This window comes from Tamandua tetradactyla, chromosome 2, assembly GCF_023851605.1.
Source record: "Tamandua tetradactyla isolate mTamTet1 chromosome 2, mTamTet1.pri, whole genome shotgun sequence".
NCBI classification, from domain to species: domain Eukaryota; kingdom Metazoa; phylum Chordata; class Mammalia; order Pilosa; family Myrmecophagidae; genus Tamandua; species Tamandua tetradactyla.
The window spans coordinates 42,914,607-42,941,630 of NC_135328.1; the positions used below are offsets into that span (position 1 = coordinate 42,914,607).

At 40.2% G+C, this 27,024-nt stretch overlaps 1 protein-coding gene across 5 annotated transcripts in view; it reads left to right on the forward strand.

The window, feature by feature from the left end:
* Positions 1–27,024, forward strand: part of TEX48 (testis expressed 48) — a 33,422-nt gene that overhangs the window by 1,585 nt on the left and 4,813 nt on the right. For 2 of the 5 annotated variants that reach the window (XM_077143780.1, XM_077143742.1), the window contains exons 2-4: positions 20,420–20,525; positions 20,752–20,874; positions 22,890–23,021. In XM_077143780.1, coding sequence (XP_076999895.1) covers positions 20,522–20,525; positions 20,752–20,874; positions 22,890–23,021 — 259 coding nt within the window. In that variant the 5' untranslated portion in view covers positions 20,420–20,521. Of the gene's footprint in view, positions 1–12,335; positions 12,529–20,419; positions 20,526–20,751; positions 20,875–22,889; positions 23,022–24,148; positions 24,543–26,828; positions 27,001–27,024 lie in introns of those variants that run through there. The other 3 variants (XM_077143759.1, XM_077143751.1, XM_077143766.1) reach the window with 3 other exon arrangements.

A 27,024-nucleotide genomic window follows, 5' to 3' on the forward strand; every position in this document is an offset into this window, starting at 1 on the left:
CAAAACTGCAAGAAAGACTGTCAAGGATTACCTAGATTTGCACCATGGATACTCATATTTCTTCTTCTTTTTTTTAATTAATTTTTGAAATTAAAAAAAAATGACAGGAAAGAAACACAAACATTGTTAACATGATCATTCCATTCTACATATATAATCAGGAATTCACAATATCATCATATCAACATAGTTGCATATTCATCATCATGATCATTTCCTAGAACATTTGCATTAGTTCCAAAACAGAAATAAAAAGACAACATAAAAATAAAATAAAAACAGGAAAAAAAATTATGCATACCATAACCCTTACCCCTCCCTTTCATTGATCTCTAGCATTTCAAACTAAGTTTATTTTAACATTTGTTCCCCTTATTATTTATTTTTATTCCATATATTCTACTCATCTGCTGACAAGGTAGATAAAAGGAGCATCAGACACAAGGTTTTCACAATCCCACAGTCACATGGTGAAAGCTATATCATTACAATCATCATCAAGAAACATGGCTACTGGAACACAGCTCTACATTTTCAGGCAGTTCCCTCCAGCCTCTCCATTACATCTTTGATAACAAGGTGATATCTACTTAATGTGTAAGAATAACCTCCAGGATAACCTCTTGACTCTGTTTGGAGTCTCTCAGCCATTGACACTTTGTCTCATTTCACTCTTCCCCCTTTTGGTCGAGAAGGTTTCCTCAATCCCTTGATTCTGGGTCTCAGCTCATTGTAGAGTTTTTCTCAATCCCTTGATGCTGAGTCTCAGCTCATTCTAGGATTTCTATGGCACATTGCCAGGAAGGTCCACACCCCTGGGAGTCATGTTCCACGTAGACAGGGGGAGGGTAGTGAGTTTGCTTTTGTGTTGGCTGGAGAGAGAGGCTACATCTGAGCAACAAAAGAGGTTCTTTTGGGGGTAACTCTTAGGCCTAATTTTAAGTAGGCTTGACCTATCCTTTGTGGGGTTAAGTTTCATGTGAACAAACCCCAAGACTGGGGGCTCAGCCTATAGCTTTGGTTGTCCACACTGCTTGTGAGAATATCAAGAATTCAGCTTGGGGAGGTTGAATTTTCCCTCTTTCTCACTGTTCCTTAAAAGGGACTTTGCAGGATCCAAGATGGCAGCTTAGTAGGGTACATGCGTCTTAGTTCCTCTGACTCCAAATCAACTAATAGGTGAACAGAAACAGTACAGAACAGCTCCCGGGGCTACAGCAGGGAATGGACACACAACGTAACCCAGTCTGGGCTGGCTAGTCTGACTGCGAAACTCGGCTGCGGTGAGTGAGATCCCCGAGCGGCGCGCGATTTCCCGAGCAGCCGCAGCTGCGGCGGTCCGAGCTAATCCCTCCCTCCTTCCCGGGCTGGCTGAGAGACTCAGAGAGACAAGCTTCCCAGCCAAGGCGGCCGGCGCCACACTTTTGTGGGCGGCTTCGAGTCTCGGCTTCGAGTCCGCGGCTACGAGTCTCGGATCAGAGGTCTATCCAAAGTCTGGGCTGGCAAGTCTGACTACAAGACTTGGCTGCGGCGAGACCCCCGAGCGGCGCGCGATTTCCCGAGCAGCCGCAGCTGCGGCGGTCCGAGCTAATCCCTCCCTCCTTCCCGGGCCGGCTGAGAGTATCAGAGAGGCAAGTTTCCCAAGCCGAGGCAGGCGGCGCCCTTCTTTTGCGGGCGGCTTCGAGTCTCGGCTTCGAGTCCGCGGCTAGGAATCTCGGATCAGAGGGCTATCCAAAGTCTGGGCTGGCTAGACTGACTGCGAGACTCGGCTGCGGTGAGACCCCCGAGCGGCTCGCGATTTCCCGATCAGCAGCAGCTGCGGTGGTCCGAGCTACTCCCTCCCTCCTTTCCAGGCCGGCTGAGAGTATTGGAGAAGCAAGTTTCTCAAGCCGAGGCAGGCAGCACCCCTCTTTTGCGGGCGGCTTCGAGTCTCTGCTTCGAGTCCGCGGATACGAGTCTCGGATCGGAGGGCTATCCAAGCCGCGGTAGCCCCCCCCCCGCGGGAGGCTTCCTGGTCCGGTGGGGAATCCCCCAGGCCCGCTGTGGCCCGCAACCAGCCACAGGGTCCCCTCAAGCCGCGGAAGCTGACGCCCCCACCACGCGCGGCCCCTGAACCAACAGAGAGAATTGGATCCGAATTCCCCAGGCCGCGGAGATCGGTGACTGGGGGAGACCCATTCCAAACACTTGAGACAAACGTGTGCCACGTGCACCACGTACGGGGCAAGATAAGAAAAACAGATCCCAGAGATTTCACAGAAAAATCTTACAACCTTGCTGGGTCTGACACCCAGAGAAATCTGAATAAATGCCCAGAGCCAGCAGCAGAAGATAACTGTCCACGCTCAAAAGATTGAGAATATGGCCCAGTCAAAGGAACAAACCAATAGCTCAAATGAGATACAAGAGCTGAGACAACTAATGCTGAATATACGAACAGAAATGGAAAACCTCTTCAAAAATGAAATCGATAAATTGAGGGAGGACATGAAGAGGACATGGGCTGAACATAAAGAAGAAATAGAAAAACTGAAAAAACAAATCGCAGAACTTATGGAAGTGAAGGATAAAGTAGCAAACATAGAAAAAATAATGGATAGCTACAATGATAGATTTAAAGAGACAGAAGATAGAATTAGTGATTTGGAGGATGGAACATCTGAATTCCAAAAAGAAACAGAAACTATAGGGAAAAGAATGGAAAAATTTGAACAGGGTATCAAGGAACTCAAGGACAATATGAACCGCACAAATATACGTGTTGTGGGTGTCGCGGAAGGAGAAGAGAAGGGAAAAGGAGGAGAAAAACTAATGGAAGAAATTATCACTGAAAATTTCCCAACTCTTATGAAAGACCTAAAATTACAGATCCAAGAAGTGCAGCACACCCCAAAGAGATTAGACCCAAATAGGCGTTCTCCAAGACACTTACTAGTTAGAATGTCAGAGGTCAAAGAGAAAGAGAGGATCTTGAAAGCAGCAAGAGAAAAACAATCCATCACATACAAGGGAAACCCAATAAGACTATGTGTAGATTTCTCAGCAGAAACCATGGAAGCTAGAAGACAGTGGGATGATATATTTAAAATACTAAAAGAGAAAAACTGCCAACCAAGACTCCTATATCCAGCAAAATTATCCTTCAAAAATGAGGGAGAAATTAAAACATTCTCAGACAAAAAGTCACTGAAAGAATTTGTGACCAAGAGACCAGCTCTGCAAGAAATACTAAAGGGAGCACTAGAGTCAGATAAAAAAAGACAGAAGAGAGAGATATGGAAGAGTGTAGAAAGAAGGAAAATCAGACATGATATATATAATACAAAAGGCAAAATGTTAGAGGAAAATATTATCCAAACAGTAATAACACTAAATGTCAATGGACTGAATTCCCCAATCAAAAGACATAGATTGGCAGAATGGATTAAAAAACAGGATCCTTCTATATGCTGTCTACAGGAAACACATCTTAGACCCAAAGATAAACATAAGTTGAAAGTGAAAGGTTGGGAAAAGATATTTCATGCAAATAACAACCAGAAAAGAGCAGGAGTGGCTATACTAATATCCAACAAATTAGACTTCAAATGTAAAACAGTTAAAAGAGACAAAGAAGGACACTATATACTAATAAAAGGAACAATTAAACAAGAAGACATAACAGTCATAAATATTTATGCACTGAACCAGAATGCCCCAAAATATGTGAGGAATACACTGCAAACACTGAAAAGGGAAATAGACTCATATAGCATAATAGTTGGAGACTTCAACTCACCACTCTCATCAATGGACAGAACATCTAGACAGAGGATCAACAAAGAAATAGAGAATCTGAATATTACTATAAAGGAGCTAGACTTAACAGACATTTATAGGACATTACATCCCACAACAGCAGGATACACCTTTTTCTCAAGTGCTCATGGATCATTCTCAAAGATAGACCATATGCTGGGTCACAAAGCAAGTCTTAACAAATTTAAAAAGATTGAAATCTTACACAACACTTTCTTGGACCATAAAGGAATGATGTTGGAAATCAATAATAGGCAGAGTGCCAGAAAATTCACAAATACATGGAGGCTCAACAACACACTCCTAAACAACGAGTGGGTCAAAGAAGAAATTGCTAGAGAAATTAGCAAATACCTCGAGGTGAATGAAAATGAAAACACAACATATCAAAACTTATGGGACGCAGCAAAGGCAGTGCTAAGAGGGAAATTTATTGCCCTAAATGCCTATATCAGAAAAGAATAAAAGGCAAAAATGCAGGAATTAATGGTCCACTTGGAAGAACTGGAGAAAGAACAGCAAACTGACCCCAAAGCAAGCAAAAGGAAAGAAATAACAAAGATTAGAGCAGAAATAAATGAAATTGAAAACATGAAAACAATAGAGAAAATCAATAAGACCAGAAGTTGGTTCTATGAGAAAATCAATAAGATTGATGGGCCCTTAGCAAGATTGACAAAAAGAAGAAGAGAGAGAATGCAAATAAATAAGATCAGAAATGGAAGAGGAGACATAACCACTGACATCACAGAAATAAAGGAGGTAATAACAGGATACTATGAACAACTTTACGCTAATAAATACAACAATTTAGAGGAAATGGACGGGTTCCTGGAAAGACATGAACAACCAACTTTGACTCAAGAAGAGATAGATGACCTCAACAAACCAATCACAAGTAAAGAAATTGAAGCAGTCATTCAAAAGCTTCCTAAAAAGAAAAGTCCAGGACCAGACGGTTTCACATGTGAATTCTATCAAACATTCCAGAAAGAATTAGTACCAACTATCCTCAAACTCTTCAAAAAAATCGAAGTGGAGGGAAAACTACCTAATTCATTCTATGAAGCCAACATTACCCTCATACCAAAACCAGGCAAAGATATTACAAGAAAAGAAAACTACAGGCCGATCTCTCTAATGAATATAGATGCAAAAATCCTCAATAAAATTCTAGCAAATCGTATCCAACAACACATTAAAAGAATTATTCATCATGACCAAGTAGGATTCATCCCAGGTATGCAAGGATGGTTCAACATAAGAAAATCAATTAATGTAATACACCATATCAACAAATCAAAGCAGAAAAATCACATGATCATCTCAATTGATGCAGAGAAGGCATTTGACAAGATTCAACATCCTTTCCTGTTGAAAACACTTCAAAGGATAGGAATACAAGGGAACTTCCTTAAAATGATAGAGGGAATATATGAAAAACCCACAGCTAATATCATCCTTAATGGGGAAAAATTGAAAACGTTCCCCCTAAGATCAGGAACAAGACAAGGATGTCCACTATCACCACTATTATTCAACATTGTGTTGGAGGTTCTAGCCAAAGCAATTAGACAAGAAAAAGAAATACAAGGCATCAAAATTGGAAAGGAAGAAGTAAAACTATCACTGTTTGCAGACGATATGATAATATACGTCGAAAACCCGTAAAAATCCACAACAAAACTACTAGAGCTAATAAATGAGTACAGCAAAGTAGCAGGTTACAAGATCAACATTCAAAAATCGGTAGCATTTCTATACACTAGCAATGAACAAGCGGAGGGGGAAATCAAGAAACGAATCCCATTTACAATTGCACCTAAAAGAATAAAATACCTAGGAATAAATTTAACTAAAGAGACAAAAAACCTATATAAAGAAAACTACAAAAAACTGCTAAAAGAAATCACAGAAGACCTAAACAGATGGAAGGGCATACCGTGTTCATGGATTGGAAGACTAAATATAGTTAAGATGTCAATCCTACCTAAATTGATTTACAGATTCAATGCAATACCAATCAAAATCCCAACAACTGATTTTTCAGAAATAGAAAAACCAATAAGCAAATTTATCTGGAAGGGCAGGGTGCCCCGAATTGCTAAAAACATCTTGAGGAAAAAAAACGAAGCTGGAGGTCTTGCACTGCCTGACTTTAAGGCATATTATGAAGCCACAGTGGTCAAAACAGCATGGTATTGGCATAAAGATAGATATATCGACCAATGGAATCGAATAGAGTGCTCAGATATAAACCCTCTCATCTATGGACATTTGATCTTTGATAAGGCAGTCAAGCCAACTCACCTGGGACAGAACAGTCTCTTCAATAAATGGTGCCTAGAGAACTGGATATCCATATGCAAAAGAATGAAAGAAGACCCATATCTCACACCCTACACAAAAGTTAACTCAAAATGGATCAAAGATCTAAACATTAGGTCTAAGACCATAGAACAGTTAGAGGAAAATGTAGGGAGATATCTTATGAATCTTACAATTGGAGGCGGTTTTATGGACCTTACACCTAAAGCAAGAGCACTGAAGAAGGAAATAAATAAATGGGAACTCCTCAAAATTAAACACTTTTGTGCATCAAAGAACTTCATCAAGAAAGTAGAAAGACAGCCTACACAATGGGAATCAATATTTGGAAACGACATATCAGATAAAGGTCTAGTATCCAGAATTTATAATGAGATTGTCCAACTCAACAACAAAAAGATAGCCAACCCAATTACAAAATGGGAAAAAGACTTGAATAGACACTTCTCAGAGGAGGAAATACAAATGGCCAAAAGACACATGAAGAGATGCTCAATGTCCCTGGCCATTAGAGAAATGCAAATCAAAACCACAATGAGATATCATCTCTTACCCACAAGAATGGCCATTATTAACAAAACAGAAAATGACAAGTGCTGGAGAGGATGCGGTGAAACAGGCACACTTATCCACTGTTGGTGGGAATGTCAAATGGTGCAACCACTGTGGAAGGCAGTTTGGCGGTTCCTCAAAAAGCTGAATATAGAACTGCCATACGACCCAGCAATACCATTGCTGGGAATCTACTCAAAGGAATTAAGGGCAAAAACTCAAACGGACATTTGCACACCAATGTTTATAGCAGCGTTATTTACAATTGCAAAGAGATGGAAACAGCCAAAATGTACATCAACAGACGAGTGGCTAAACAAACTGTGGTATATACATACGATGGAATATTGTGCAGCTTTAAGGCAGGATAAACTTATGAAGCATGTAATAACATGGATGGACCTAGAGAACTTTATGCTGAGTGAGTCTAGCCAAAAACTAAAAGACAAATACTGTATGGTCCCAATGATGTGAATCGACACTCGAGAATAAACTTGGAATATGTCATTGGTAACAGAGTTCAGCAGGAGTTAGAAACAGGGTAAGATAATGGGTAATTGGAGCTGATGGAATACAGACTGTGCAATAGGACTAGATACAAAAACTCAAAAATGGACAGCACAATAATACCTAATTGTAAAGTATTCATGTTAAAATACTGAATGAAGCTGCATCCGAGCTATAGGTTTTTGTTTTGTTTTGTTTTGTTTGTTTTGTTCTTATTATTATTACTTTTATTTTTTTTCTCTATATTAACATTCTATATCTTTTTCTGTTATACTGCTAGTTCTTCTAAACCGATGCAAATGTACTAAGAAACAATGATCATGCATCTATGTGATGATGTTAAGAATTACTGATTGCATATGTAGAATGGTATGATTTCTAAAAAAAAAAAAAAAAAAATGGTCAGCACAATACTGCCTAATTGTAATGTAATTATGTTGGAACACTGAATGAAGCTGCATCTGAGCTATAGTTTTTTTTTTTGTTTTTTTTTTTCTCTTATATATTTTTGTACTTTTTATTTTTATTTGTGTTTTCTCTCTGTGTTATCACTTTATTTCTTTTTCTGTTGTCGTGCTATTTCTTTCTCTAAATCGATGCATATGTACTGAGAAATGATGACCATACACCTATGTGATGATATTAAGAATTACTGATTGCATATGTAGAATGGATTGATTTCTAATGTTGTGTTAGTTAATTTTTTTTAATTAATAAAAAAAAAGGGACTTTGCAAATACTTTTCTACTCACTGATCAAATCACTCTGGGATTCATCGGGGCATCACTCTGGACAAACCAAAAAAATATATGTCCTACCCAAGGTTCCATGTACTTATATTGTTCAACCAACTATCTATATAAGTTATATTAGGAAATGCACTAGTCAAAATATAAATTTTGTACCAAATAAACATTTTTTGCTTTAGTCTCACACATAAGGTAAAATTTTTAAATATTAATTACCATCTATTTTCAGCACCCTGCAGTAATGACATTCCTTTGTTCTTCCTCATGCAAAAACATTTTTTAAATTTGTACGTTTAGTCACTATCATTATATACTCTAGGCATTCCTAGATTGTACCATCTCAGTCTTTATCATGTATATTTCTTTCTGATTTCATTTATGCCCCCAGCCCTCCTCCCTCTATCATTCTCACATTCAGCTTCGTTCAGTGTTTTAACATAATTGTATTACAGTTAGGTAGTATTGTGCTGTCCATTTCTGAGTTTTTATATTCAGTCCTTTTGCACAATCTGTATCCCTTCAGCTCTAATTACCCAATATCTTACCCTATTTCTATCTTCTGATGGTCTCTGTTACCAACAAAATATTCCAAATTTATTCACTAATGTCAGTTCATCTCAATGAGACCATACAGTATTTGTCCTTTTGTTTTTGGCTGATCCCACTCAAGCATAATGTCCTTAAGGTCAATCCATGTTGTTACATACTTCATAACTTTATTCTGTCTTACAGTTGCATAATATTCCATAGTATGTATGTGCCACAGTTTGTTTAGCCACCCGTCTGTTGATGAACATTTTGGTGTTTCCATCTCTTGGTAATTGTAAATAATGCTGCTATAAACATTGGTGTGCAAATGTCCATTTGTGTCCTTGCCCTCATGTTCTTTGAGTAGAAAAAGCATATGGATGGGTCCTGTTTTTTATTCCATCCTGCCAGTCTATGTCTTTTGATGGGGGAGTTTAATCCATTAACATTTAGTGTTATTACGGCACAGGTAGTACTTTCTTCTACCATTTTGCCTTTTGGATTTTATATGTCATATCTAATTTTCCTTCTTTTTTACCTTTACTCATAGTTTCCTTTCTACACTTTTCTCCACACCTCTCTCTTCTGTCTTTTTGTATCTGTCTCTAGTGCTCCCTTTAGTACTTCTTGCAGAGCTGGTCTCATGATCACAAATTCTCTCAGTGATTTTTTGTCTGAAAATGTTTTAATTGCTCCCTCATTGTTGAAGGACAATTTTGTTGGATATAGAATTCTTGGTTGCAGTTTTTCTCTTTTAATAATTTAAATATATCATCCCACTGTCTTCTCACCTCCATGGTTTCTGCTGAGACATCTATTCATAGTCTTATTGGGCTTCCTTTGTATGTGATGGACTGCTTTTCTCGCTGCTTTCAAGATTCTCTTTCTCTTTGTCCTCTGACATTCTGATTAGTAAATGTCTTGGAGTATGTCTATTTGGATCTATTCTCTTTGGAGTACACTGCACTTCTTGGATCTGTAATTTGAAGTCTTTCATAAGAGTTGGGAAATTTTCAGTGATAATTTCCTCCATTAGTTTTTCTCCTCCTTTTTCCTTCTCTTCTTCTTCTGGGACACCCACTATGCATATATTTGTGCACTTCATATTGTCCTTCAATTCCCTGAGTCTCTGCTCATATTTTTCCTTTTTTTCCCCTATATTTTCTTTTCTTGTCAGATTTCAGATGTTCCAACCTCCAGTTCACTAATTCTATGTTCTGCCTCTTGAAATCTACCATGTAGGTTTCCATTGTTTTTTTCATCTCTTCTACCATGCCTTTCATTCCCATAAGTTCTGTGATTTGTTTTTTCAGACTTCTGATTTCTTCTTTTTGTTCATTACTTGCCTTCTTTATATCCCCCCTCAATTCATTGATTTGGTTTTTGATGAGGTTTTCCATGTCTGTTCATATATTCTGAATTAATTGTTTCAGCTCCTGTATGCCATTTGAATTGTTGGTTTGTTCCTTTGACTGTGCCATATCTTCAGTTTTCCTAGTATGATTTGTTTTTGTTTTTTTTTTTGCTGGCATCTAGCCGTTTAATTAGTTTATTCTGGAGATTGCTTTCACTTCTTTTACCTAGGGTTTTCTTGCTGGATGAATTTGTTGTCTGTTCTTTGACATTCCATTCAGCTTTTTCTGAAACCTCTAGCTTAGGTTTTGTTTAACAGGAGAATTTTTCAGTTCTTGTTTTCTTGTTTCTTGCCCTGCTTGTATGGTGCCTTTTCCCCCCACCCTTAGTAGGGTCTACTTAGGTGTTATAGACCCCAGCCAGATTTTCCCAAACCAAACTGGCCTCCCGTAAAGAGGAAAGAGTCACCTGCATCAATTTTCCCTGAGGGTGAGACCCAACAGGTTGAAAGACTTTTCTGTGAAGTCTCTGGGCTCTGTTTTTCTTATCCTGCCCAGTATGTGGTGCTTGTCTGCCTGCAGATCCCACCAGCATATGATGATACAGTACCTTTAACTTTGGCAGACTCTCCCTGCTAGGGGCATGGTGGAGACAGAGGAGAGGTTATAGGCTGGTTTTAATGGCTTCAAATTACCAAGCTCTGGTGTCTGAATTCCTTGAGGAAGGGATTCCACCTGAGTTGGGCTTCACCAGTGCCCTGGGGAAGGCACAGGCTCCAGAAAAGCCCCCAAAAGAGCTCACTTCTGCCTATGCCTGGGGCAGTTGCAGCCTGAGAAGCCCTGCCACTGTCTCCAAAGGCAGTCAAGCCTTTGTAGAAACACAGCCACAAAAACCTTTCTTTCTTTTTTTTTTTTTCTTTTTCTGTCAGCCCTGCCCCCTTGGAGTTGGGGCAAAAATGAGCAACCTCTGCTTTGTCCAGGTTCACCTGAGCTGGGGGCCTATTTTCAGTAGTCAGAATTTGTTAATTAATTCCATGATTGGCATTTGGTTGGGCTAAGCCCCTGCTGCTGATAAAGTCCCTTTCCTTTCCCCTCTGGGAAGCACCCTGTGGGGGAGGGGCACCAGCTGCCTCAGCTTGGGGAGCTCACAGTTCTGGGGAGGCTCGCAGCTGGTCCAGCTTATCCAGACTGAGGTACGCTGTGTGTCCGGTCACTGACATGGCCCCAGGAGCTGTTCTGTATTGTTTCTGGTTACTTAGTAGTTGTTCTGGAGGACAAACTAAAATGCACACATTGTTAAGCCGCCATCTTGGCCCAGAAGTTTCACTCACATTTCCTGAAGACACAGTTCCATTTGCAAAGGTTTGATTTTAAGTTTGTCACCCTGCTTTCTCTCTCTTTTTTTTTTTGGTCTTTAAATCATTTGCTGACCATAGTCTGATGGGACAGTGGCTGCAAAAAAAATTTTAATTCTCTGAATAACAGACACTGAGACAAACAATAACAATTAAAAGTATTTTAAGAAGGGTCTGGAATATAATATATACCAAGAATATAAATCTCATACAAATCATTGGGTCCGCTTTAGATTGCTAGATTACGTTTTCTTTTGGCTTAGATATAGATGAACCTCATCTATGGTAACATAAAGCAATGGTGCAAACTCCCCCAATTAGCCTATTAATTATATTATCCATAATTACTTAAGCTAAGGCATTTAAGTTGGTTATTTGTACTCAGGGCAAAGGCTATAGTATTTCCTATGTCAGCCAGGGTGAGGGACAGTAAGCACCTTGAGTTGGCCCAACTCTTGCAATGAAGGACTCACTGCCTCCAGAAGTCATTTCCATCTGTTAGTATTTATAGCCCCAGGAAGGGTTTTATTCCTTCAGACTCCGTGTACAAAGAGAAAGTGCACTGACAATGTTGGGGAATCATATACTTGGAATGGTCTAACAATTTATCCTACAGAACAATCAGTCTTGGACCCATTTGGCACCAAAGAGTCTGATTTCCACATAAGAAATCAACCCAGAAGATATACAATAGATGTGAGAGAATTTAGGAGATGTAAGAAAATTGCCCATGGGTCTTATCATGACATAGTCACTGTTATATCACAAGAATATTTGTATCCCCTCTTTTTGCCTATGCCAGTTTGAAAAATTATATACCCCAGAAAAGCCATGTTTAATCCTGATCCTAACTTGTGAACTCAGCCATTTCTTTTAAACCTGATTCAATCGCATAGCATGGAAACTTTTGATTGGATTATCTCCATGGAGATGTGACGCCCAATTGTGGGTATGAACTTTTGATTAGATGAAGATGCGACTCCATCCAGGGGGGTCTTGATTAGTTTACTGGAATGGTTTGAAAGAGGAAACATTTTGGACAGAGAAATGACAGAAGCCTCAGAGCCACAGAGAGAGCAGATATAGACACTTAGAGAACAGTTGCTTCAAAGAACAGAGACACAGATATTTGGAGATGCTTGGATTCCAGCAGACATCACCATGAGGTTTTAAGCAAGCCCAAGAACTTGGAGAGAGCCAAGGGAAGCTGTGAGGTGAAACCCAGCTCCTGAGAAGCAAAGTGAGGAACTCCTACAGGAACAGAGGCTGCAAGCAATGGAGCCCAGGAGCAAGGAACCAGCCACGTGACTATCCAGCTGACAGAGGTGTTATAGACCCATTGACCTTTCTTGAGTGAAGGTAACTTCTTGTTGGTTCCTTAATTTGGATGCTTTCCCTTCCTTAGAGCTGTAAACTTATAATTTATTAAATTTGCCTTTTTAAAAGCCACTCGAGTATCGGTACATTGCATTCCGGCAGCTTGTAAACTAACATGCTGCCCAAGGACATTTTATTTCATCTATGCATTGCCTACATACACATAATTTTTGTTAGTTTTGTGTGACATATTTTTATACCAACCTCAATTTTTCTATAGCTGAACACATTGGGTTTTCAGTCATTTTATAGGAATAACTATTTAAAACGTTTGAGTGTCTTTTGGAATTTTCTGGGTAGTATACTACAAATAAAATACCATGGACAACTGTCAAAGGGAAGTATGGCTTAGGTTGCCCCCAATTCATATAATGAACTTGAGTCATGGTCTTTATATAGGGATACTTGTAGCTACCCTTTCCTAAATATATCAGTCCAACATTCCTTAGAGTTATTTGTTGGCTAGAATTCCTTAATCAAAATTCACTTTATTGTAAGTTTTCCAGGAATTGGTAGGGGGAGACATATCCAACATTTTTTAGAAATGGCTGCACTAGGAATAGCTTGTAAGAGATGAATTATAAAATTAGTGGGGTGATTATCCCTAGTAATTTCTAGGGACATAGAATATGACCAGTTCATGCCTCATCTGTAGATCAACATAATCCTGGAAAAGCTGTAAAGGAACTGTACCCTAGGAATTTTTTGAGCATTTAGAAATTGTGCTGGTTTGAAACTGTTGTGTACCCAGAAAAACCATGTTCTTCAATCCTCATTTAACATTGTTGGGTGGGATGTTTTTGATTAAGTTGTTTCCATGGACATGTGTTTCTACCCATTCAAGATGCATTACTATTATTTATAATGGGAACACGATAGGCTGAGTCATAAGTTCCTAATCTTAAACATGTAAAGAAGAAAAGTATGACCAAAAGGATGACGATAAAGAGTAAAACTATGCAGAAGACATTTCAGTCCACACTTTCAGAATATTGGAGAATCTTGCAATGGTCAAAGTCAACTTCTATGAACCATCTGCTCCTGGAGGTTCCCTGCAAGAACTCAGCTTAAAATCAATAAGAATTACTTCCCAATTCTTATTTCCAATGTGGTGGGGGTAGAAATGACAATGATATTTTAAGAGCAAAAGGCCTTGCATAATTCATGAATAAATAAGATGGAATGCCCCAGGCAGGAAATACAAAATCTAATTGCTTTTTAACCATTTGGGTGCTTTGAGTTTTACAGGGAAATGCTTCAGCCCATTTGGAAAATAAGCATACTATTACTTGTACATGTTTATTATCCTTAGAGGGAGGCAATTGTATAAATTCCATTTGTTTTAACTTGTTAATGCTGCCAGAAATGCAATATGCCAGATATGGTTTGACTTTTATAAAGGGGCTTTATTAAGTCATAAGCTTACAGTTCTAATGCCTTAAATGTTCAAACGAAGGCATCCATAAAAAGATACCTTAACTCCAAAAAGGGCCAATGATGTTCAGGGTTCTCTGTCAGCTGGGAAGGCACATAACATCTGCTAGCTTTCTTTCCCAGCTTCTCATTTCAAACAGTTTCCCAAGGGCATTTTCTTTCTGTATCTCCAAACGTCTCTCTCTGTGATGGCTCTGAAGCTTTTTCCAAAATGTTTCCCTCTTAAAGGATTCCACTAAGGAACCCACCTTGAATAGGTGGAAACACATATCCATGGAAACCACTTTATCAGAACATCCCACTCACAATTGGGTGGGTCACATCTCCATGGAAAGAACTTAATCAAAAGGGTCCCAGGATATCCAGGGGTGAAAATCTCCCTGGAGATGTGGGAGATGACTCCCAGGGATGAATCCGGCTCTAGCACTGTAACAATTCCATCCTGAACAAAAGGGGGAAAAGTGTAACTAATAAAGTATCAGCGGCAGAGAGTTCAAATAGAGTCAAGAGGCTACTCTGGAGGTTGCTCTTATGCAGACTTCAGGTAGACCTTGCTACCTATCATAACCTGCCAACCCCCAACCAGGACCATTCTAGAATCCTAAAGAACACTGTTATAGTTTGCCAGCTTCCAGAATGCAATATACCAGAAACTGAATGGCTTTTTAAAAGGGGAATTTAATAAGTTGCTAGTTTACAGTTCTAAAGGCTGAGAAAATGTCCCAATTAAAGCAGGTCTATAGAAATGTCCAATCAAAGGCATCCATGGAAAGATACCTTGGTTCAAGAAGGCCGCTGAAGTTCAGGGTCTCTCTCTTAAGTGAGAAGACACATGGCGAACAGGGTCAGGGTTTCTCTCTCATCTGGAAAGGCATGTGGCAAACACGGCATCATCTGCTAGCTTTCTCTCCTGGCTTCCTTTCACGAAGCTCCCCGGGAGGCATTTTCCTTCTTCATTTCCAACGATCACTGGCTGGTGGACTCTGCTTCTCATGACTATGTCGTTCTGCTCTCTCAGAATCTCCTGGCTTTCTCTCTTGTCATTCACTTTTATAGGATTCCAGAAAACTAATCAAGACCCACCCGAATGGGTGGAGACACATCTCCCCCTAATCCAGCTTAACAGCCACTCTTGATTGAGTCACATCTCCAGGGAGATGATCTAATTACAGATTCAAACATACAGTACTAAATAGGGATTAGAAGAAACAGCTGCCTTTACAAAATGGGATTAGGATTAAAACATGGCTTTTCTGGGGTACATACATCTTTTCAAACCAGCACAAACACCTAGGACAATATATAAGATTCCACAAGGGTTCCACGCACTAGAGTAACTTTCCAGAAGCCTACAACCTCCAGATGGGTCCCTGGTTCAGATAAGTCTTGAAACCTAGAGGGCCCAGCCTCTCCAGAACGTCAGATAGTTCCATCTCCCTACCCCATATTAGTGACAGACCCTTCCAATATCAAAAATTTAGAATGGCCATAGCCTAAACACCCCTAAAGAGAGGGAGGGAAAGATCAAAGGTGATGGTGGAGTTATACATTGATGATAGGATAACAAATGATATGAATGCTGAATCATTAAATTTACATCTCTTTTAGTCTCCAGTTTCTTAGAGCAGCTAGAAGTAAAAACCTAAAACTGTAGAATTGTAACCCATGTCAAACCCTGAAATATGTTCTACAACTAATTGTGATGCTGTGCTTTGAAATTTATTTCTTTTTGTATATATGTTATTTGTCACCAAAAAAAGGAAAAAAAAGTTTAATTGTGATGATAAAAAAGCCTTCTAGCCTTCTATATTCTGGAGCAGCTAGAAGGAAAAAATCTGAGAGGATCATATTGTAGCCCATGACAAACTCTGGGATCTGTCCTGTAACTACTTGTTGAAGAGTGCTTTGAAAACCATTGCTTTTTTATTTCTTTGCTTTGCATATATGCTATACTATACAATTAAAAAGTTAAAAAAACAAAAAACAACCACAATAAAAAAAGTCCCACCCAACAATATTGAATGAATAGTAAAGAACATGGTTTTTCTGGGGTACACAGCAGTTTCAAACCAGTCCAATTTCTAAATGCTCAAAATATTCATAGGCTGCAGTTTCTTTACAGGTTTTCCAGGATTGTGTTGACCTACAGATAAGGTATGAACTGATCAGGTTCTATGTTATCTTAGAAGTTTCCCCAGTAGTTTTAATTTAACATTATAGGAAATATCTTTACTGTGATGCGTTATATCATAGAGAATTTGGACACACATCCATTTGAATTTATTTGGTTATATAGGTTTCACCCGATCTTATACTTTCGGACCTTACAACCTGAGGATTCCTAGTATTTCCTCTTCAGTGTCGGGGATGAAATTTTGTGCACCGGTGATAGAATCCTTTTCTTGTCCCTGGAATTGTCTTTTCATTCTGTAAGGTGTCCTTGCATAGAGATTTCGGTTAGTCACCTGTTTAGCGTGGTAATCTGCTATAGCAGTTCTTCTGCTGTCTAAATAATCTCTTTTATTGTGGGCTTCTATCTTTATGACAGCTATTTATTTGTATAGCATTAAGGCATCAAGTAATTTATATATATATCTTGTCTATTTTTAGAGAATACCTGAGTACGTGAAGAAGCTTTCTTGTCCCATGGTATGCTGATGTCATGAGTTATTCCAAATTTATATTGGCTATCAGAATATTTTTTAACCTTTGATTCTTACCAATTTTCTTTGCTCTAGAAATGGCCATAAGTTCAGCTACCTTGGGCTGACATGGCTTGACTTGGTAAGAGATTGGATCCTATAAGAAAGTCCAAAGTAATTTTTGTATAGCCAGAATGATATTGTCCCTCTTAATTTTAAAGTAAGAACTATCCACAACAAAAATTAAGCCAGAATTTGGCATGAGAATATGCAAAAGATCTATTCTGGATATTGACACTCTAGATTTATATAAACCAAAGCTTTAAATGTGCTTTTATTGGATAACAATGATAAAGTTGCTGGATTGAGAGTCAGCAGTATATGAGAAAAAGAAAGTAACTATTTCATAATTAATAAATCAACCAGGAAGAAAATGTTGGGTGTTTATAGTCAGCAAAAGAAATTGTTCATTGTGTGGTATCATCAGGTGTAAATCTGATTCTCAACATCTGAAGATTCTTTGGTTAATTTAGCCGAGGCTCTAACTGCTGTGAGACAAGGAATATAAGCTGTGGCTACTAGTCAAGGGATAGGCTATAACAGACATGAATCTGATGTGTACCGTACTATGGGGTTTATGCGCCTTTAGCGTGGCTTAAACTTTCATCCACATACTAAACAAAATGTTTATGATAATCTGGGGGAAATTATTCTGAACTCATAAGGGCTCTGCTCTAATCATCCTGCCTGTATCTGTGGAGTTTTTACCCACATTGCTTCCAGAACCGTAGCCAATTCTTTGGTTATTTCCTAAAATGCATGTAATGTAGGTATGTTCATGTCCAGAGAAGTTACAAGTTGACTGTGTGTGGAAGAATTTTCTGAGACATCTCAAAATAGTTTTTCTAAAGTATTTTTTTTATGATGCTGTGTTTGATAGGCATATATCTATCTATGAAATTTTAGGGGCGGGTTGTGTCACTGAGGAGAAAAGTGTCTTCTGATAATGGTCCCAAAGTAACATTTTTATGTTAGGAAATGGGAAATCTCAGGGTTATTAGAAATTTCCTTTACCTAAGTGGTCTTAGTACTAAATGAGAGCTGAGGATTGCAGTAATGGATTGAATGGCAGATAGAGTGGCAACCATAGCAACCAGCAAATATTGTTGTTGTTCATCTATATTTATAAACAACTCCCCCTTGGTAATTTAGAGAAAGGACCGGGAAGTGTTGGGTGTTAAAGTATCCTCCGAAAGACATCGCTGGGCAGCTTTGGGACTGTTGCCCTTCCGCCAATGTGGAACTTTAGTTCTTCCAATGGCCTTTCTGCTCGCATTGAATGCAAGTGTCCTCATTCCCAGTCTCCCAGTTCTTAAAAGAACGTCGGAAATTTTTGCCCTGTCTTTATTCCAGGAGCAAGTCATTTTAACCAGAAGATCCATAGGTTATTTTGATGTCTAGCTAATTTATTTTCTAGGCCTTTTTGAAAATGATCAAGAGATCTTCTAAATTGACATTTACCTTTCCAACTTATTTTCTGTAAGTCCCCAATTTCAGGTCTGAGCCTTTTGCAAAGAAAGAAGAAAAGGTTCCCTTTATGTAAACTGTGGGTGCCCCAGAATGTGTTTGAAAGTTTCCTAAGGTCTGTTTTTATACCTCCCATTGATCCATCTTCATTTTTTGTTTACAATTTTGCACATTTGTCCAATATATCCTTAAGAGAAAGTTTTTTAGATGGTTTTATAGGGTGCATTTCCTATTTTTCCTAGCTACTCGAGTCCATTTTTTAATTTCCTGAATAGATCAGTTATTTAAATCTTCTCCTGATACTTTCCAACTTGCTGCTTTTAAACATTTTTCCCATTGAAAGTCGACACTTAAGTGAATTAATTGGTACAAATATGGTAGTCCAGGGCAATAAGCAGCTAACAGAGCCCTGGTTTATACAGCAACTTTGTATCGTTCCAAAATTTAGGAAGATTTAAAATATTCTCACTCAATTTAAATCTCACCCAGGATTTAAGTTCAACCTCCCTAGAGCCATTTTCTAATACAGGAGTTTTAAGGAGCTATTGTGCAATGTGATTGTGTTTTCTAGAGAAATATCCCAAGGAAAGTTTGGTGGGTTTTTTGTTTGTTTGTTTTTTGTTTTTTGGCAGGGTGGGATTCAAAGGAAAGACTAGAAAGAGTATAAGCTGGGTAGGGAGAAAGAGAGATGCAAAGAAATTAGGTTTCAGAAAGTTCTAATGAGAATAAAAATCTTTCTTTCCCCCAAGATTGGATCAGGATTAAAGCATGGCTTTTCTGAGGTACATAATAGTTTCAAATCAGCACAATTATGATATGCCTAAGTGTTATTTTCTTTTTGCTTTTCCTTCTTGGTCTTCACCAAGTAGTTGTGTTGATTTTTGAAATTAGGGGGAGTGTAGCAGGAGATGAAGGCAGAGAGTTGGTAGTGATGGTTGATTGGGGGTGATGATTAAATCAAAGAGCTTCTTAAGGGCCAGAAAAGAACTTTGGCTTTTCTGCCAAGGGATATGAGAAGCAGCTGAAATGATCTGAATGAAAATAGAAAATCGTTTACATTTACCCATATATTTACCATTTCTGGTGCCAAAACTTTACCAAACTTGTGTAAAGTTCAGCCATTATTTCTTCACGTATTTTTGCTACCCTCTCACCCTTTTGAGACTCCATTTACATCTATATTAGACAACTTGATAGTATCCTACAGGTCAATGATACTCTGTTCATTCTTCTGAAACCTTTTCTCTCTCTATTTCACTTTGGATAATTTTTGTTGATCTTCTTTCACATTCACTGATCAGTACATCTACTGTGTCCAGTCTCTTGTTCAACCTGCCCAATAAATTTTTATTTCAGATACTGGTTTATTAGAACTAGGATTTCTATTTAGTTGTGTTATATGGTTTCTAGCTTTTTATTAATAATTAAGTATCAGGGTAAAAAAAAAAAAAACAAAGCAGGGATACCAGTTAGGAGGCTTTCGTAATAATTCAGGCAAGGGGTGATAGTGACTTAGTCCAGGGAAAGCAGTGAGAGAAGTGAGAAGAAAGTGCTCATGTGCAAGGCAATTCACATGGTGAACTGGATGTTGTGATACACATACCTAACTAGTACCATGACGATAATTTCCTAAAAGAGTGTTTTGCCATAGGAAGGGGAGTGAGAATAGCAAGTGTCCCATGACCTGGGAAAGTTGGTCTACAAAGGAATTTGGGACTAAGATCTATAATCCCATATCATCAGAACCAGAAGGACACTTAGAGAGGTTATCTGTCCTAACTTCCTCTTATTACTGATGAGGCGCCTGAAACAAAGCGACCATTGTGGAGTTACCAAAGGCCACACAGCAAGTTAGAGGCAGAAGTAGGACTTAAACATGCAGGACATTATCATTTCCCCATGGGACCTGGGACCAGCTGGAATAATCTAAAGCAAATGAAGGAGAGGGAAAAGAAATAGAATGAACACTGACTAAACATTTCTGGTGTATCTAGCACCACAATAGTCATATGTTGAACACTTTACTTCTGCAAAGTAGGCACTGCTATTCCCATTTTCCACATGAAAAAACTGAGGCTTAAGAAAGTTAAGGAATTTTCTCAAGAGCATGCACCTGGAAAAGGAGTAAAATACAGACTTATCTAAAACCTGAGCATATTTGTGCGCAATTTTTCTGGATAAGCTGGGGCTTTGCTGTGTTAGGATCTTATCTGGAGAGCAAAGCAGGTAAAGAACTGACATTTTTCAGCCACAATCTCATGTTTATTCAGGAATCAGTCCTGCCCAAGGCACTGAGCTCAAATTCAAGATCGGCTAACCCAACGAGGCACCCCTACAGCAGAGTTGGCACACAGAGGCATCAACTCCTTGCCATGGGTAAGAAAATTTTAAACAGAAGAGGGAAAAGGGCCTTAGAAGACAACCCAGGCAGAAGGTTCTGGACCTGCTGGCTATGGGGAGCTACAGCAGGGTTGAGAGAGGGGATGGGAATTATACCTTGGGAAAGGTTGGTTCAAAATGACCCCCACCGCAGCAAATTGGTAATAGGCATCTGGCATTCAGGTCCCAGAACCCATGGCCTCCATTCCTTTTCCTCCTACAGCAGCCCACCAAACCTTGGCCTCGAAGATCTTCTGTATATGCTGCAGGAACTGTGAGGAGCCCTATGAAATCAATGCCTCCAAGATTCCCAGTCAAACCCAGGAGCATCAGCCATCAACCTGCGGTAGGTACCAGACAAGCACCCCCTGAGTGGCCTCTCTGGACCACAGTGTGCTCATCTCCCTCCTGCTGGGATACCCTCATATTTCCTTCAGCTTTTAAGTGGTAATCCAACCTACAAGAGGTAGGGAGTAGGGGATGGGTGGTTCAGTGCCCAAATCAATAAGCAAGAGAGCCTAAGGTCTTGCTGCTTAAAATGTAGTCCACAGACCTAATAAAATAGGCATCACGAGGGAGCCTGTAAGAAACGCACTCTCAGGCCCTATTCAAGACCTATTGAATCAGAACCTACATTTTAACAGGAACACAAGTAAATTTGAATGTATTTTAAAGTTTGAGAAGCACTTTCTTATGCTCTGTAAAGATGGTGATTAAGATCTCTGCCTTTGGGGCCATACATGCTAGCTCAGTCTCAGCTCTGCCACACAAGTTGGGCAAATCACCCCACCTCTCACTCTGAGCCTCAGCATCCTTACCTGTAAAAATGGGGATGCTCATAATACATTACTACTTTCAGGATCATTGGGAGCATTAAATGGGGTAACATACCTAAGCACATAGCAAGGACCTGACACAAAGTCAGCACTCAACAAATAGAAACTATATACGTATATTGGTCAGGATATGATAGGCTCAGCTGTTATAGGCTTATAACATTGAAGTCTCAATGATTTGCAAAATAAAAGTTCATTTCTTGCTCATGCAGTGTCTGGTACAGATCATCCATCCCTCTTATAAATTTTCCATTTTCTCTAGCCAGGGCATCTGGAACACATAGCTTCCAAGGTGCCATGTCAAGGAAAGAAAGAGACAGAGAAGGAACACTGGCATTTGGTTTATAATCTTCTTGATGATCCAGGACAAGGGGTCATGGTGGTCTAAAGCGGCAATTTCAGACAGAGAAAAGATATTATTGCCAAACTCAGCAAAGTTAGGACTGACAGTCACATGGGGAGGAGGCTGGCCAAGAATCTGAGACTGTCCCACTGAGAAGTGAGGCAGTACAATGGAAGGAAATGCACACGTGACTGTCTTTGAAATACTTCCCCTGAAAGTAGTTTCTGGATAAAAAATCAACCTAAAAAATATGCCCATCTTTTTTTCTAAGATAATAGTAACTATTCAGCCCCAATCACATGCAAGGTATCACCCAGACAATAGAGATATTGCTGTAAACAGATGAATTCCCATTGCTTCAGAGCTTATCTGCTAGGAGGGTGACATTATGCAGTCCTCACAATAACTCTAAGATGTGGTTATTATCATCATCACCATTTTGTGAGTATGAAAATAGAGGCAGAGGGAGACCAAGCAATTTGCTCAAGATTTGCAGCTAGAAAGTGGCAGAGCTATTTATTACAGAACACAGCCCAGTCTGTTGACAAAATCCTGTGCCTCTAGATTCTTAGTAGAAGTCATGTGTACATAAAAAGTCTGATACACAACAATGTTTATCACAGTATGACTTGTAGTAGTGAAAAATTGAAAACAGTCTGAACATCCAACAATAAAACATTGGTTAAATAAATCTTGAACTATCCATAAGATAGAATAATATGCAATCAACATTCCTTAAGTTTTAGTGACATGAAAAAATATTTATGATATAATATATGTGAAAAACTGAAATATGTACATAATATATAGTACATGACAGACTATGTAAAGGTATGCCTAGGAAAAGAGCTGTTAACTATGATTATATCTGGAGGAAGGGTTGTTTGGGGACATTTCCCCCTATTTTACACTCTTCAGTATTTCCTAAATTTTCTATAATGGATATGCATTGCATTTATAAACAGACAAAATAGACTTGATATTTTAAAATATATACATAGCTGGAATCCAGCACCTGCTTTTTGAGGGGGGAGCACTTGGAGGATGGAAGGAGGTACATTCAGGTTCTCAGCCACCCCGCGTTAGCTGTCTGCCTCTGTGGACTCTATCAGAGATGACAAATGCCTTCACTTCCATTATCTGGGCCTCCCCTACATGACCACATGGAATTATCACTGCCAGATCTGACGCTTCAACAGGATGAGCTGAACAGACAAAGTTCCAAGCATACCAAGGCAGCGTCCTCCTTGCCTGTGGGACAACCGCTGGTCCATCCAGAGAAGAAGGTCTCTACCAGCAGCAGTGAGTTTGAAGGTAAGTCTTAAATGGGGGTCCCCAAATTAATTGGAACTCCTAGGGGGAAAGGCCTTGTCCTGATGGCCAGATTTCATTGATACTTGGTCTCACCTAAGTGGGACGACAGAAGAGACAGGCCTCCCATCAGGAAGCTGCAGCCAAATTCTAGAGCACACAAGGAGATTCCAGGGTCTAAGGTAGACTTGACTCCATGATCTTCCAATGTAGGAATTACAAGAGGAGAAGCCATTCTGGAGGGAGAGGAAGCAACCATACCTTTCCTTCTAAGCCCTTGTAGCACTTGCTTCATATATTTACTTTGTGTGATTGTTTGCTTAATGTCAACTTCTGCACTCACCAGCAAGCTCCAGGAGGGCAGGACCTGCATTGGTTTTGTTCACCGTTGTTCCCCCAAAGCCCAGCCATATGGCATGTAAATGCATGTCACTTCAGCATAGGACAGTGAGATGTCTCTGGGTCAGGGAAGGGCAGTTGCCTGGTCCGAAACAAAGGCACAGACCAGGGAAGAAAGAATTGTACTTATATTGCTGGGCCCCAGCTCTGTGCCTGGATGGTCTCACATAGGTCACGACCAGCCCATGAGTCTGAACTGCTGAGGGCTAGTGATCCACCCAGCTCAGTCCTTTTAGAACTCTTAACAGTTAAACCCTTCCTGTAAGCAAAGTCTGCTGTCTGAAGAAAGATCCAATAGGGCCTGTTCTGCTAGAACCACTGGCTCTGCTCCCTCTCTTTCCTTCCCACCCATCACAGGGTTGGTGATTCAAAACCCACCCTCACTGTACAGAGAAGGCTGAGGTTCCAAAGAGTGGAAGGGACTTTCCAGAAACCAGCCAGGAAGCGATGTTCATGTCAAAGCCAGGATGGGCCACGTGTCCTACTTTCCATGCCACTACACTTTGCAAGCCACTCCACCTTCACTGAACCCACCAATATAGCACAACATCAAATCGGCTGCAAGAAGCTCTCCCTATGACAAAGGACTTCTGAGTCCCAGGCTGGGGTCCATCTTGTCTAAGCAGTATTGGAGAATCTGAGGAGTGATCTGAGACAGACATGACCAAGACAGTTCACCCCGAGCCCAATTCAAACCTTTATAAAGGACGTTTTTTCCTTCATTCTTTCAGAACTGAATGATCAATTTTCCCAGAAAGGTTTTCGCAAGAGAAACCTCAACCGCTACTCCCAGGGGCGGTGGCCGTGCCAGCCGTGCCTCATTGGCAGGCCCTGAGCCTTCTAGAGCCCAGAGGCACCCCCGCGGCTCTCAGGAGGCCCCTGGAAGAAGAGGGCGTGCGAGGAGCAGGACTCGTGAAGACCGATTCAGAAACTCCTGTGGGGAGGAGAAGACGTCTGAGCCACCCTGTGCCAATGAGAGTCACCTCAGCTCCTGAGAAAGCCACCGCAGGGGGAGCTGCCCCCAATTAAAGTCCTTGGTCCCATCGCAGGCTGTGTCCCTCCTCTTCTCCCCTTCCCCTTACTGGGAAGTAGCTCTTCCAAATAATATAGTCTTAGAGTTTTCAAATATCTTGTCACACCTACTTAACCTAACCATTTTTTTTTTACCTTTTGGATAGCTATTTTTTGTGCAGGAGAGAGAAGAGTGGAAAATAATTTTTCTATTTTGAGATCTTTTAAAACTTACAGAAAAGTTGTAAGAATAGGATTGAGAACGCCTGTTTACCTTTTATCCCAATTTAGCCAGTTTCCATTTTCCTCTCTGTGCTTTATCATTTCTCCTCTGTCTCTCCCTGATATTTTTTTCTGAACCATTTGAGAGTGAGTTGTACACATCATTCCCCTTTTCCCCTCAATATGTCGGTGTATATATACATCCTAAGAACAAAGATATTTGCTAATATAGCTGCAGTACAGTTATCAAAAGGAAGAAAATGAACACCGAAACCATACTGTTCAAATGCCATAAGTTCTTCCGGAAATGTCTTCTATGACTACTTTTTTTGCCCAGCCTGGACCCAGACCAAGAAGAGGAATTACATGTCGTTTTCGTGTTTCTCTAGTCTCCTTTAATCCAGAACAGTTCTTCGTCTTTCATGAGCTTCACATTTCTAGAGAGTATAGCCGCAATTGTGTTATAGGATGCCCCTCGATTTGAGTTTATCTGACATTTTCTTATGATTAGAGTCAAGGTTTGCATTTTGGTACACAAAATGTTCTATGCTCGTGTTTTCCTTATCTCAACCCTAGAATCAACCGTTTCCTCTAGGAGCCTTGGTTCCTTTAAGGGAACAAGAATATTTAGAAACCAATATCTGGGTACCAGATGTGCTCTTTTCTACTTTTAGGACTTTTCAGTGGGCAGAGCTAGGAAATACACACATTCACACGACATCCATCTGTACCTATACAGAGGTGACTGAGCACCAGATGCATGGATTGCACTGATGGGAATTGCAACTCTTTTCCCACCAGGCAGAATGCAAGCGTCACTCTGCAGGCAGCGAGAGCTTGGGGGCCAGGGAGGGGCCTGGGGATAAGGCCCGGGTAAGTGAGCTTGCTTTACTTTGGGAGTATGAGGGCTTTCTTTTGATGAATAGGCTTTTTGAAGTAGATTATTGTGATGTTGTCTTAGAGTGTGGTTTTGAGTAAAAGTTGCTAGGAAGGAGAAAAGAGCTCGAGTTGGTGCTATTTGGTAGTTCTGGAGAGTCTCAGCAGCCTGCTGCACTGGCTTCCTCACCTCACTCTCCTGCCACTCCTGAGTGCTGGCTGCTGGGACACTCTGCATGGGGTTTTGGTGTTTTAGCCAGGGTGGGGTGCTCACTTATAATCACAAAGACACCTGTAAAAACTGAACTTATACATATGTCTTTGTGCTGTCTTCCTTTACTCTTGATAAGATAGATAGTATTTCTATTTTGTTAATTTTTTTTCACAGAAAGTTTTGATTTATTAATTAGGGTGACTTTTTCTATACTCTGTATTATTTCCTTGTGCATTCTTTTGGTTATCTTGTTTTTATTTTAATAGCTTTTTGAAATGGTAATTTATTTCATTCTTTTTTTATGAAAGTGTTTAAGGACTCTGGTACCAGAATAATAGCCCCCCAAAGACACCTACATACTAATCTCTGTACCTGTGCATATGTCACTTTATTGGGCAAAAAGGTATTGATGCTGACTCTTCAGTTGAGAGTGCTCATCAACTGATCTTAAGATGGAAAATTATCCTTGATTATCCAGGCAGGCCCAATCTAATCACATGGGGAGAATCTCTGCAGCCCAGCTCTGAGACAGGTTTCTGCCACCACAGCACACAGGCCAGAACAGAAGGAAGGGAGGTGATGGCAACAGGTAATATACCAGCATAACCTCCCTTGGGAAGGTAGTCTCCATTGGCACAACCCACTTGTAAAGTAATTTGACGGTATCAACCTTTAAAATGCCCAACCTCCGGCCTATCCTTACTCTACCAGGTACTAGCTGTGTCACCTTGGCCAAGATACCTGGTAAATTTTCTGTGCCTCAGTTTCCTCGTCTGTAAGCTGGGGACAGGAATGCTATCTGCCTGTGACAGAGTGAAATATTAGCCCCAATTCTTCACCCCTATTTGTCATATATTATTGGGTGAAATGTACATTCCTCCTCCTTGGCTTTCAGCTCAGATATGTGACTTGCATGGTCAATGGGAATTTTAGCAGATGGCGCACCAGCAGGAGCTTGAAAGTTTGCACAGTGGCCTTCTCCTCTTGTGCCTCTAGCACCCGCGTGAGAAGAGCATGCCTCAGCTAGCCCAAAGATGCAAGGAGGATAAGAGAGATATAAGGCAGAACTGCCCTGGGATGCCAAGTTGGACCTGGTGGATAACATGGCATTAAGGACAGAGGGAAAGACCCCTGCAGTGAGAGTCAGCAGACCTCTTCCCACCCTCCTCCCTGCCTTTGAGGTCCCACCACCTCAACCTTCCCTGGTTCTCCAGCTCTGTGACATCACAGACACCCTCCACTCAGCTCTGCCAGCTGCAGGTGAGTGCGGCTCAAAGCTTAGCC